The sequence below is a fragment of the Drosophila serrata genome, unplaced genomic scaffold (genome assembly GCF_035046125.1).
Source record: "Drosophila serrata isolate PLE 108 unplaced genomic scaffold, ASM3504612v1 contig_184, whole genome shotgun sequence".
Lineage (NCBI taxonomy): Eukaryota > Metazoa > Arthropoda > Insecta > Diptera > Drosophilidae > Drosophila > Drosophila serrata.
The window spans coordinates 8,802,477-8,816,056 of NW_028257082.1; the positions used below are offsets into that span (position 1 = coordinate 8,802,477).

Sequence of the window (13,580 nt, forward strand, 5' to 3'; positions counted from 1 at the left end):
CCTTATTTCAACCCATTCTTCCAGTCCTTGCCAACCACCCAGCCACCACCACCCACACCCCCACCCACCACCTACCGCATATAATTTTCAACAAAAATATTCACATTTGTCAATGTCGCGTGATTGATGTGGTCGAACGCATTTCCGCCAAGCCGAGCGGGCCAGCCAACGTGCTGATGGGGTCCAAATAAAAAACACACAGTCCCAGAGCGCAGTCACAGACAGAGAAATACACTGAAAATAAATCATATTGGTAGTTAAATATATATTAATATAGGTAAAAATTCATTAGACTAACCTATAACATAATAATCAATTTAATTGGAATCCAAACTATTGGGGAATAAAAGAAGGAGTCACTTCCGAGCTTATAAAGCATATATATTCCTGATCAGCATAAATAGTGGAGTCAAATTAGTCATGTTCGTCTGAATAGCTTCTCTGCTTGCCCCTCTCTCTCTCGCTCCCTTGATTTGTAACTCCACTGATATCTCTTTCTCTCTCTCTGCTTATCTCTAGAGAAAGCTCTTTTACTCTCGCTCTCACTTTCTCTGTTCTCTTTCCTCGGAGACTATAAATACAGTCGCGGCCGTCGCTCTGGCCGCATTCTGTTCGTGGCCCTCCAACTGTTTACATCTATGGTGATAGTGGGTAGTGATAGTGATAGTGATGCTATATGAGGGATCAGTCTTAGGTCTATAACTAGCTGTGTTAGCTATTTATTTATTTATCAATGAATTCCCTTATTGCCATGGATACCATTACTTAATATTAGTTTAAAGTAAAACCTTGGCTTGAGGATACATACATATATATACAAACATATACTCAAAGTTAATAGACTAACTTAATAATAAATTATTCACGAATATTCATTTCGTACCCTTATTTTGATACCAATTTTTGCTATATTTTTATACCCTTACAGGGTATCATAACTTCAATTAGAAGCTTGTAACGATGTGAAGGAGTCGTTACCGATCAAATAAATCATATATATTTTTGATCAGCATGAAAAGCTGAATCGATTTGAATACGTCCGGCCAAAAAAAATGTTTACTCATTTATGGAAATTTATATAAGGGGATACATCAATAAAAGTTAAGACAAATTTTAAGTTTTTACATTTAAAAACTAAATATGCACATTTTTTAACCCTATAAACACTAGCACAGAAAAGCTTTCCTTATAGAAATTAATGAATTTTTGGCTTAGTTAGGTTTTTTTGAAAAAATTTAATTTACCAAAAAATGAGCTATAAAACATATGCAATTTGTTGTTTCTTAATTATATTATTATTTTTATAACTAAGTAAAAAACACGAATTTTAAATTGGAAATTTTTTCTAAACTACTCTCTATTAGCTTAACCAATAACCATATTGAATTTTTATTATTTTTATTATTGATTGAATAAATACACAAAATATACGCTCAGTGTAGATATATGCATGGCTAGCAAGTAGGCGTCGCATAAAAACAAGCAAAAAATATACATTTATTTTTTTCATATACAAATGAGTGTACAAGAAGGATGCTGAGGCTATGGACATGGCCATTGCCATGGTTATATGTATATATGTATGTATATATGAAGCTATGGCGGTGAGCCCGGAATCTGGACTGTGGGTATGGCCGTGTTGGCGACATTACGCGATTTCACGCATGATTTCAAATTAATGACAGAGGGAGCTCAGTGCACACACACAGACACATGGGACATGGCACACCTTTAAGCCTGCACACAGAGTGGCAGGGGCAGGGGCAGGGGCGGGGGAAGAATGAAATTTAAAATGTCCACGCGGGACAGGATGTTTAATTTCCTAAATGCATAAATCTCACTAATACGGGCAAATCTAAATCTAATGCGGTTAACGCTTTTTTCTTGCCCCGCCACTGTGGGGTGCGTGCAACATCCGAAAATCATAAACAAACTTCAAAGAGGACAATGGGCAACCGAAAAAGCGTTTTGCAGCTTATTACACACGGCAGCCGCACGGTAACTGGTGGTCCTGCTCCTGGTCCTGCTCCTGCCCCCCTGCCAACCGCAACAATTCACCAAAGTCCTGGTTCTGATGGCCATTTGTGGGTGGTGATACGGAGGCCTAACGTAGTTGATTCCTGGTAACCCAATCCACACACGTAACGCGTTCATTTCCATTTCCGTTTTTTGTCCTCGAACAAACCGAAAATGTTCTCCCACACAAAACATACGTAACTTGGGGCTGGCTTTTGTGGAAGATCCTTTCACAAGCGAACCCTCATCCCCCCCCCCCCCCCATTTGTCCTTTGTTCGATTATTTGTTTGCTTTTTCCACAGAGTATTGCCAATTGTTGCAGCATTGATGCAAATTTATTGCCATCTTTGTGGTCTTTTTTTAGGATTATTTGGTTTCGTAAATTAAAAGAGATGCCTTAGCTGATTTTGTGGTCTTTTGCTAACACTTAGTTTTAAATACAAATTGATTTCTGGCTAGATAGTATGCACTTTACTTTAGCTATAGGCAATCAATGAGTAATATATCTTCTTGGTTTTTAGTTATTTTTTACTTAATTTACAAATAAATCAATTGAAAACTTCTATTAACGTTCATAATTGATTCCAGCCTTGATTAATTAAAGCATTAGAGGTGCTGTTATTGATCAGGCGAAGTTTTGTATAATGATCTCTTCAATCCAATTGGAATAGCTCAAAAAATTCGCAAAAACTTACACTCCACGGGGCTTATTTGGAAATTGGAAAAATATGGAAAATTAATAAGGATATAAGGAATGTTTTTTTAATAATTACTTTATAGAATTATATATTATGCAGTTTTCTTTGTAAAACAAAAATCACAGACAGGCATTCTTTGCATTTGAAAGGATTCGAGAGCCTTAAGCACCTTTGCTCATCCTTTTGTATATTGTAGTAATGATTGATTATATCTTTTAATTACCTGTATATCGAACTTATTGTTCCAATTTAAGTATAGCTATATAATTATGCACTCTCGTTTTAAATTTTGGGTGCCTATAAATATGGGAAACATTATAGTCTCTCTCAGATGGAATACATACCAAACGGCGTTTTTGGGATTCCCCAATAAAATAAAACGTGCAGATCCCCGATTAAGTCGTCTTCCAAGAATTAAACAAACTTCTAGTAAGAACCACCATGGAATATACTTAATCACGAAGCACTCAACACAACTGTCGCTGTGATAAGGTCGCTCAAAAGCGTACAATTCAAGCTTATTAGCCGATTATCAGTGTTGAAATTCCTAGAAGTTTACCAAACTTTGGATTCATATTTCATTGTAAGTTTTGAATCATGTATTTCACTTTTCAACTTTATTTTCTCTTGATTATATTATTTTTTTGTATCATTTCTTTTGATATCTAAAATATTATTTTATTTGAATACATTTATGACTCGATGAATCCAATTCGTATAGGCCAATACATTAGTAAATACGGCTACTCCATGGTAGGGCTTTCGATGATGGCTGACAATTCCGAATTGTACAAATCTCAAGGAATTCATATGTTCTATCACTGCTCCCAACGGACTTCCAGAGTCACCTTTTCCCACATAACTGTTGTAACTGCCTGCACAGATGTGGGTGTGATCGACATTGTATCCATAAAAGTAACGACATCTAAATCGATCGACATTCTTCATATAGGCAGTCTGGAGAATACTACTTTCCCATTCATCTGGGGTTTCGCCCCAGCCTGATACAACAAAGTATCTGCGAGTATTTAGAATGTTCTGCAAACTGCTACCCAAGACCAAGCAAATTGGTCTAATGCTGTCTGAATAACATAAAGTTTGACTATTATTATATATAGTTATATATTCGTGTTATTTACCTGAATATGTTACTGTACGGTCTAATCTCCCTAGAGCAATGTCATGGTACCTAGAATTCTGAAAGCTGGGATGCCTTATTTTGTTTATGATCAAATACTCTCTATGCGGCGGCGCACATTCATCCTCATCACAATCTCGGCGAGTCTGCGAATTGTGTTCGCCCAGTCTAGCGATTCTATAGAAAAAATAATAATAATAATGTAATCATAACAATATCATATTATTACTTACATCCTTTGGTTATTATACCTATCCCCAAAGCAATGTCCAGCTGTCAGAATGAACCCTAAGGAAAGATTTTAATTTATAATATTGTATGAAGAATTCTCGAAAAATACCCACTAGAATGAATAAGCGAGCCACCGCAAATGAATTTATTTGAAATATGCAAATATACCATCCATGGCTTAGCCATTAGCTCTTCATCATGACCTCCTGATATACGGGGAAACATTGCTTGTGATATGCCACATCCTTTATCTAAAAATGACGCGAAACCTGTAGAAAATAAGCTAAAGACGATCAATTGAGTCACTAGAAAAGCTCTTAGAAGATGCTTCATCTTGGAGCTCGTAAATACAACTGAACCGTTTTTCTACAAATCGTATCACTCATCATTGATATAAATAATTCAAGAAGATTAAGTATATAATTATAGTAATAATATATATTTGTAAAATATTTATATTGATGTATGTACTCATTCAGATTTCTAGGTATAGATTTTATCTCTATTCTGTATATATTTATGTTTGTTTTAAAAATATTCATAATCGCCAATGCCTTTAAGCTTGAAATATAATAGAATGTGTGTGTGGCTTTGCAGTCTGTTAAATGAAGTCCAAGGCGGTGGGTGCTTTTTTGTGGCATGGAATTCTCAGATGGCTCGTAAATTTGCCGACTGCATAAATCACACAATTGAATTCTAATTTTTCCTACTCCGGCAGACAACAGAACAATGTTTGCTCGGTTGGGTTAGGAAATGCATTTGCGAGGCTCTGAATCAATCATTATTTTTAATGCACAAATGGGAGCAATTACAGTCAACTGCTGCTGCTGCTGCTGCTGCTGGGCCAGACAAAAGAATGTCTCACTTGATTTATTGAGATTTGACCAATGTTTGCTATTGGCCATGCATCTTGTTTATCAACTGCCAAATGCCTTTGAATACTGCGTACAGAAAGTCGACTCTCAAATGCTGGTGAAAGCAAGAGTTTACAGTTTACACAGAGAGAAAAAATATAAGCCAAATGAAACATAATTTTAAAAAAATATGGCAAATTTATTCATTGTGGCAGTGTTTAGGTGAATACATAAACAAAGTTGTCTATATACCCACTGCTTAGTATTACTATTTTGTAAGTGCAATAGTTTCTTCGGTCCAAATAGCTAATGAGACTGGTTACCTGTTTTCAATTAGCACCTGGCACACCCCCTGAAAACAATGACAAATATTGTGCCCACTTGGGGTATATAAGCATTGGCAAGACCCTAAAGTCTCTAATAGTCACATAATGGCTTTCTCCAACTCCGTGTCGCTTATTTTGTTGATTTTTGCCATCAGCTGCTGGTCATCAGTATCGGCAGACCTACGATCCGATCTGAAAGATTTTGCTGGTTTAGTTCCTCGACGACGCATTGGTTATTTAACCGCCAGATATTATATCTTCGATCCGAGATTCCGACAGGCCGTGGAGTTTGTTCGCAGCGATGAGTTTACAAACACCTGGCAGCAAATTCGTGCAGCTCCCGATTTTGTTAATATTATCAATTACCTAACCGAGCATGGCTCTGGGTATGATATCACCACTCTTGTGGACCGTTTGATTGCCCGATTGAGGGCTTTCCAACTGTCGCGCACTGTACCCGTAGAGCTGATGCTGCGTCGCGATCTTACTACCTTCCTGCGGGACATTTTACAAAGTTTGCCCCGGACAAGGATCTATTCACTGATGGCCCAGAAAGTGCGACAAGGTGGGGAGTTTGCCAAGCTCTACAAGGCTCTCAGGGATAAGGCTTTCAAGGATCTGGTGCAGCGTGCGAGGGTAAGGATATCGGATATAATTATCAGCTTTTTTTTTAAGTTTAATTTGTGAAATTGTTGTTAATCCTTTTAGTACTCTCAAGAATTGAGGGCACCGTTGAGAAAGCTGAGCCAGAAGAGCATTAACGTGGATGAGATACTGCAAATACTGTTTGAGATCATCAGTTGGGGTCCTCAGGTTTAATAGGTGTTAAACATCTATTTATTGATAGAATTTAGTTTATATTTATTATTTCTTCTCCTCCAACCTAATACCAATTGCGTTGCAATGTGGCTACGATCCAGGGGGTATAATGATAGACATCTGTAAATATGCTATAACCATCGCAATTACCTGTAACCGAAGTGGCTAATCCAAATTGGGCAAATATGGTTCTCTTTTTGTAAGAGACCAATGCTCCCAAAGGACTTCCCGAGTCGCCAAAGCAAACGAACTTAGTAGGATTTCGGCAGCAAAATCGCTCGGGATTACCATTACACCAATACTCGTTGATCCGCCTTACATTCAGCCTCTGAAGCCGCGTCGGCATCTGATAATAGTGTGCACTCTGACCCCACCCAGTTAGGGTAAACTCTGGAACAGAGTTAATCTTTGACCTTAGTTTCATGTCCAACAGAATACATATTGGCCTAACATTTGCTGCAAAAAGAATTGAATTTCAATATTATTTTCGGAAATATTTGCTTTTATTTACCTCTGTAGATCACAGTTCGATCGAGTTTGAGGATCGCTATGTCATATGACATATGAGTAACGTAATTTTCGTGCCTGAAGATTTGTATTACACGAAATTCCTCAGTTCGACCATCCCTATTCGTAGCTGAATCCAGTTCACCCAATCGGACATATCTTTACCAATAAGAAATAATTAATATGCAGCTGAAAAGAATTTTATATCTCATTACATACAAATTATCGTTCACTTGGGTACAATGAGCAGCGGTCAGTACAAAACCTAAGAAAAGATATTTAAAAATTAATATGGTAATAAATAAATTATAGTAATTACTAACGGTATGCAATCAGTGAACCTCCACAAGCGAAATTTCCATTGCGCAGCAAGTAAGCCATCCATGGAGCCCGCTCTGAATTTTTACCACCGATAACTCTCGATCTGTATGACCTTTGACATCTATCGTCCAGCAATTGTGCAGATCCAAATCCGAGAAGTAGGAAACTTAGAATGGCCAGAATAACGTTTGGTAATGCCATCTCGATGGAATCCACAGAACAACTGCAATATGTCAATTAAATATTTGTTACTTGTTGTGCCTACTTTGCAAAACAAAATCTGTGGAAACAATTAAATGTGCCCCTGGAGTGTAATGTCTTGATTATCAGCATTGCGGTTCACAAGAAAAATATAATGATGCGATTATTTCTAGGTAAAGATAACACCTATATGTACACCTATATGTACAAAAATAATATTTAAATGAAATTACATATTCAAATCTTGCATTATTATAAGCATTTATTATTATTTGAGTAACATCAATCATTTCCATTTATAGTTTGTTTTACATATTAACCAAAAATCGACCCAAAGAAGGTAATTATTTTCGTCCATGGGCTGTCCTTCTCTTTTGGTTTATTTATTGTGCTAACAATCCAGGGAGTAACCTTAACGACATCGGTATAAGTGTTGCATAATGGATTTGAGCCTCCGGCGAGTACTCCTAATTGAACCGAAACCGTCTCGCCATTGTACTTTAAATGACCTTCCAAAGGACTTCCCGCATCACCGTCACATGAGAATTCCTCAGGATTTTGTACACAAATATTTCCATTTCCTCGATTGCCACAAGAGGATGGATTTTCTATACGCTGAACAGTGACTTGTTCACGGGAATTCACTACTGTGAACTCTGTGATGGAGTTGAGTTGTGATTCCACTGCAGAATCCGCGATAATACAAATCGATTTGATAGTGGCTACGGATGGGAAAATGTATTGAATACTTTCGAATACTAAAAAGTCTGGAAAATGAAATATTTCCTACGTTTGTACTCCACTTGTTGCTTCAGTTCCAGTAGGGCAATGTCAATGTTTTTGTCAGGATGAGGATTAATATATGCCACTGGAATTGTTTCTTCTTTGTCTGGGGTAGACTTATCATATTTCCCCAATACCACTGAGCTGGAAAAAGATAATAAAAGTTGTTAGTAAAATATAAAAAAATCTCTAAAAAGTCATTACTTACTAGTCACCCTTAAAGTCCACACAATGCTTAGCAGTAAGAACGAAGCCTATAAAGAATTTTAAATAAATTGTAAGTTAAAGTTGAAGTAAATTGTAAATACTTACGATTTGAAATGAGTGAGGCACCACACTTGATGGAACCATTGAGTTTTATGTAAGCCAAATGGGGAGTAGGATTATTATATGAACCGCCCCCACTTATCATGGGTATATATCTTGGCCGACATCCCTCGTCCAGTAACTTGGCACATCCTTGTCTCCCGAAGATCAGGATTATTGAAAGCATCAGCAGTGAGTAAGCGGACATCATCTTAATGCAAAAAGCTTCACAATTGAATTGAAATAAATATAAAGTTCTGACTGCCTGCTTTTATATAGATTAAAATGGGAATTCATACGAATTCTTTGTTATCAGTTTTCAGGAAATACTATTCAAAACTGAAATTATCTGTATATTTATATAAGCTTTTCTAAAAAAATATAAATTAAACTCTGCAAGGCTACAAGGCTATATTTATAACTTAATATATATACATAAAAAATAAATAAAGGTACGAATTGTTTAATAGTGTTTCATAAACTTTCCTTTATATGTATCAAGTTTCTCGAAAATATATTAAACTTAATGGAAAGATAATAACTTATCTTTCAGATATTTCAATATTCAGGATATTTAATAAATGAATTTACATTTCATTTTCCAACTAAAAATTGTTAAAAATAGTGTTATAGATATTGCGTAAATCTTGTGCGTAATTTAAGTAGGGGAATGTCCTGGCCCCATGGAAAGAAAGCCGAAACTGTAATTAATAAATTTTACTTTATTTGATCTACAAATATATGCAGATGTATTCTCCATTATGAATTAGGTATGCCATCCATTGAGATTGATTAGCATTCTTCCCATTGACAATTTTCTGGCAATTGTTATCCAAAAAGAAGACGGCTTCCAGTTTTCCGAAGTACAGGATTACCAGTAGTCGTTTTGATTAAGAAATTTACACAAAGCTGATCTACTTACATAAGTGTATTTGATATTTTTTTCTGACGAAGAGAAATATTTTTATTGCAAATATATAGAAGTTCGGCAGCAAGGTTTCATCGTTTGATAAGGAAATTATTAAGAAATCACACAGCGTAAAATATACAACATCGAAAGGAAAATAATAAATTATAAAAACATGTTGAATAAATTAATTAAAATAGGAATTCTGCTGAATTCCTTGTTATCAGTTTCCAGAAATTACCGTTAAACTTTAATGATTAAAGCTTGAGTTAATCATCATTTTTTATTTCGTCCATTGATACCCTCTTAGTAACCCTTACATATCCTGGGCATAACATTCAATGTTAATATTAAATTACATTTACATTTCATTTTTCTACAAATTACTTCTAATAGTGTTACAGATCCAAGAAGTGTACGGAATGATATCCACATATTTCGCATAATCGTAGCACTTTTCATGACCGGAACTCAGAACTCCATATAAAACACTGGACGTGATATAGTTATATCGGCCGGTACTAAAAAGGGGGCTTCCAGAGTCTCCGTGACAAACAAACTGGGAGGGATTTTGGCAACAAATTTGTCCATTTGGATTGCCACAATATGCTGAATCCATTTTCGTAACTGATATTTCTTGGAGAACAGTGGCTTGTATCTTGTTAGTGCGGGACATCTGACCCCAACCGGTTACAGTAAAGCTATTTACCGAATGAAATTGCATTACCTCATTAAGGTTTCCAGATATTACAATGCAAATTGGCCTGATGGTTTCTGAAAAAAAAGAGAATTATTGATTTTTACAGTAATTTTTTATTAACATGGAAATATATATACTACCTGTGTATTGTGTAATTGTTTGGGCTAATTTAAGTAGGGCAATGTCCTGGCCCCATGGTTCAGGAAATACAGCTGTAACGCTAATGTCATAGGTCTGTCCATCCGTTGTAGTCGATGTATCATACTCTCCTAATCTTGCATAACTGTAATCAATTATGTTCACTTTATTTGATCTATAAATATTTATAAACATTTCGTTACTTACAAGTAATTTGGAGGTTTTGCACAATGAGCAGCTGTTAGAACAAACTCTGCCAGGTTCAATTGAGAAAGTGTGTATTTAATTCGTTGCAAAATAATATTATTATTGGTAGATTAAAAAAATTATGGTCAGATTGATAGATTAATACATATAATTATATAGAATTAAAATAGGTACTCACGAGAATTCACGAGTGAGCCACTGCAGATGTATTCTCCATTATAAATTAGGAATGCCATCCATGGAGATCGATTAGCATTCTTGCCATTGATCATCATCGGCACAAACCCTGGATGACATTTCTCATCCAAAAAGCGGGCAGCTTCCAGTTTTCCAAAGTACAGGATTACCAGTAGTATTAACCGTGGAAGCGCGGATGTCATCTTGATTGAGAGCGTGAAACAAAACTGATCTTGAGTGACTATGAATTCTTTCTGGCAAACAGAGATATTTTTATTTAAAATGTATACAAATGTGACAAGGTTTTATATTTTGATAAGGAAATATTCCAGTGAATCATCAACCACTTTATGGTCTCACAGATTTATTTCTTCTATTCGTATGAAACCATTGCTGTCAGAGGTTAGAAACACTCTAGTTATCAAGCTTTTCCGGGTTCCCAAAAACAAAGGCAAAATTTCGATGATTCAATGCTTTAATGTTGCTTCATTTTTCATTTATAAATAATTGTAAATTATTATTATTATTCTTATATATTTATTATTATTTCAATTTAAATATTTCTGCGTTGTCGTACCACCTCAACGATCCAATCAGTAAATTGCACGACATTCGCATACTGGCTGAAGGATTGACACCTATCAGTCAGACCTCCATGGAGTACTCCGACTTGGGCAGTGACAGTTTGATATTTATGTTTAAAATCAACTGTTAAAGGACCTCCTGAGTCACCCTGACAGGCAAACTGATTGTAGCCCTGGGCACAAATAAATCCATATGGTCGACCACAATTATCCCAATGCAAACGCGTTAATTGTGCTTCTTGAAGTATCCATGGTCGTTTTTCATAGTCCTCATTGGAAATCCGTCCCCAGCCAGTTATAGTAAAGCTGTTACTATTGGTGAGTAACGACTGTTCAGCTCCCAAAATAATACAAACCGGTTTGATATGAGCTGCAGAATGAAAACATCATTAAAATTATCTTAAATCTTCAGCCAGTCCTTACGTACCCCCGTATATCACTTCACGATTCAATTTTAGGAGCATCAGGTCAATATGACGGTCATTATGAGGAATAAATTCTTCTATTTCAAACGATTGTTCCAATTGTGGGTCCCGTGTATCGTGGACTCCCAACTTCACAGCGCTGGGAAAAATGAAACGATAATTACTACTCTTTTTTAAGAAATCATTACTTACAAGTCGGCATCGTGGACAAAACAATGTTTAGCGGTAAGAACAAAGCCTGTGATATGTTTTATATTTCCAAATCATGTTTAGAATTGCTTTAAGTAATGTTGATTACTTACGATTTGAAATAAGGGAGCCGCCACAGTGGTGCTCTTCATTGCGCGTTATAAAAGCCATATATGGAACACGGTCAGAATTTGAACCATTTAGAATCATAAACACCTGTCTTGGCCGGCATCCCTCGTCCAGCAGTTCGGAAAATACCTGTCTACCGAGAATCGAGATTGTCAGAAAAAATATCAGCATCATCTTCGTCGATTTTACAGAACCAAACAGTTTCACAATAGAATTGAAATAAAAACCACACTTCTTCTGGCTCGCTATTATATTCAGACGCTGTTTTAATAAGCTGATAACAAGCTGCAGGTTAAAAGTTGATCATCCATTTCCAGGTATATCACATTTCATAAGAATCTTGGTAATTTGTATGCTATAGATTTATTCATTGCTTTTAAAGATCTCTGGAGTATGTTAATTGTTATGACAATATCAAAAGAATTGTATTCTTCAGATTAATTAATTTAAAATACAAATTTTTTCTGTTCATTATCTGTACTTTTTATACCCTTGCAGGGTATTATAATTTCAGTCAGAAGTTTGCAACGCACTGAAGGTGGCACCTCCGACCATATAAAGTATATATATTCTTGATCAGGATCAACAGCCGAGTCGATCTAGCCATGTCCGTCTGTCCGTCTGCCTGTCTGTCCGTCTGTCCGTCTGTCCTTCGGTCCGTCTGTCCGTTTCTACGCAAACTAGTCTCTCAGTTTTGATGTTATCTGAATGAAACTTTGCAGTTAGCCTCCTATATACTCTCGCTCGTATATATGTCGGAACGGGCCGGATCGGACGACTATATCATATAGCTGCCATAGGAATGATCGGAAAATTTTAACAAAAAAAATAAAACACTTTCAGTTTTCAACAAAATTTCATCAAATTTTAGATATAGCCATTTTATAATACTCTACAATTTTGTGTAAAATTTTATAAAAATCTGACTACTATATCATATATCTGTCATTGGAACGATCCAGAAATTAATACAATTAAAAATTATTACTTTTTCAGTTTTCAACAGATTTTCATCAAATTTGAGGTATAGCCATTTTTTATTAGTTTTAAATTTTGTGTCAAACTTCATGAAAACCGGACGACTATATCATATAGGTGCCATACAAACGATCGTTAGATGTGGAGAAAAAATGCAAATCTTAAAATGTAAAATTGCAAATATAATGAAAGCAGGTATTACTTCATTGTTTTTTAACACAAATATATATAATTTATATTGTATGGATTCCTAGTCATATAATTTCTATCTGCAAGGGTATATAAACTTCGGCGTGCCGAAGTTAGCTTCCTTTCTTGTTCCCATTAATCTCAATTATCTCGTATTGGTAAATGTTGCATTTTGCCTAATCTTTGGTTTAAGAATTCCATGAAATTTAACAATAATATGAAAGCAAAGCAAATATTAATTATTATTCAAGGAAATTAAAGGTGAGACCTTCAATGGCTGTGACTTGGTGGCGTTTTTCACCTGATGTCACTACAATGTGGAAAATCAGCAGAAAAGGAAAATCCCCATTGCAATATGCTGGCACGCACGCACATAGGTGCACAATGTGCAATCATTAGTGCAGCACGAAATCAGGTTGCAAGTGCATCTTGCTGACGCAATTTGCCCAGAAAGCTTCATTGATTCATCACAGACCGATGATGGGTTGGCGCCTAAAAGTCACTACCGATGCATCGGTGATAAATGTCAGGCAGTAGCATAAGGGATTTTATTCAGTCCGGAGCTTGCTGCATAATTTGTCGACATCGACATAGTTTTTATGGCTGGCAGTTGCAAGTTTATTTGCCACAAAATGCGGCCATATAAGCGTTGCCAAGTTTATTTCGAATGGAGTAAATTGCTGTCGCTGTTGCCGTTACTGTTGCTATTGCAATTGCTGTTGATGTTTCAGTTGCTGCTGAATATGCAACAAAAAG

General features: G+C 35.9%; 5 protein-coding genes and 1 long non-coding RNA gene across 6 annotated transcripts; 1 reads left to right on the forward strand and 5 right to left on the reverse strand.

Annotated features, from left to right (window-relative positions):
- Nucleotides 1-3,303: 3,303 nt before the first annotated feature.
- On the reverse strand, nt 3,304-4,496 carry LOC110181297 (serine protease grass-like). Its single transcript, XM_086828975.1, has 4 exons — nt 4,198-4,496; nt 4,087-4,141; nt 3,855-4,030; nt 3,304-3,797 (listed from the first exon to the last, which is right to left on the reverse strand). Exons 1-4 carry the CDS (start codon nt 4,415-4,417, stop codon nt 3,394-3,396), a joined length of 855 nt encoding a protein of 284 aa, XP_086685101.1. The 5' UTR covers nt 4,418-4,496; the 3' UTR covers nt 3,304-3,393.
- An 825-nt stretch (nt 4,497-5,321) lies between these two features.
- LOC110181287 (uncharacterized) lies at nt 5,322-6,101 on the forward strand. The gene is made up of 2 exons (XM_020949011.2): nt 5,322-5,900; nt 5,973-6,101. The coding sequence occupies exons 1-2, from the start codon at nt 5,370-5,372 to the stop codon at nt 6,081-6,083; spliced, it is 642 nt and encodes a 213-aa protein (XP_020804670.2). The 5' UTR covers nt 5,322-5,369; the 3' UTR covers nt 6,084-6,101.
- LOC147644417 (testisin-like) lies at nt 6,079-7,243 on the reverse strand. The gene is made up of 4 exons (XM_086827629.1): nt 6,914-7,243; nt 6,810-6,855; nt 6,595-6,749; nt 6,079-6,539 (listed from the first exon to the last, which is right to left on the reverse strand). The coding sequence occupies exons 1-4, from the start codon at nt 7,110-7,112 to the stop codon at nt 6,148-6,150; spliced, it is 792 nt and encodes a 263-aa protein (XP_086683755.1). The 5' UTR covers nt 7,113-7,243; the 3' UTR covers nt 6,079-6,147.
- A 113-nt stretch (nt 7,244-7,356) lies between these two features.
- LOC147644418 (uncharacterized) lies at nt 7,357-8,039 on the reverse strand. Its single transcript, XR_015270713.1, has 2 exons — nt 7,903-8,039; nt 7,357-7,834 (listed from the first exon to the last, which is right to left on the reverse strand). It is a non-coding gene; the product is annotated as an uncharacterized LOC147644418 (long non-coding RNA).
- A 1,100-nt stretch (nt 8,040-9,139) lies between these two features.
- LOC147644419 (chymotrypsin-like protease CTRL-1) lies at nt 9,140-10,614 on the reverse strand. The gene is made up of 4 exons (XM_086828977.1): nt 10,332-10,614; nt 10,154-10,199; nt 9,949-10,091; nt 9,140-9,882 (listed from the first exon to the last, which is right to left on the reverse strand). Exons 1-4 carry the CDS (start codon nt 10,531-10,533, stop codon nt 9,485-9,487), a joined length of 789 nt encoding a protein of 262 aa, XP_086685103.1. The 5' UTR covers nt 10,534-10,614; the 3' UTR covers nt 9,140-9,484.
- Nucleotides 10,615-10,787: 173 nt separating this feature from the next.
- On the reverse strand, nt 10,788-11,831 carry LOC110181281 (serine protease ami). The gene is made up of 4 exons (XM_020949001.2): nt 11,642-11,831; nt 11,532-11,577; nt 11,342-11,478; nt 10,788-11,284 (listed from the first exon to the last, which is right to left on the reverse strand). Exons 1-4 carry the CDS (start codon nt 11,829-11,831, stop codon nt 10,884-10,886), a joined length of 774 nt encoding a protein of 257 aa, XP_020804660.2. The 3' UTR covers nt 10,788-10,883.
- Between the last annotated feature and the right edge of the window lie 1,749 nt (nt 11,832-13,580).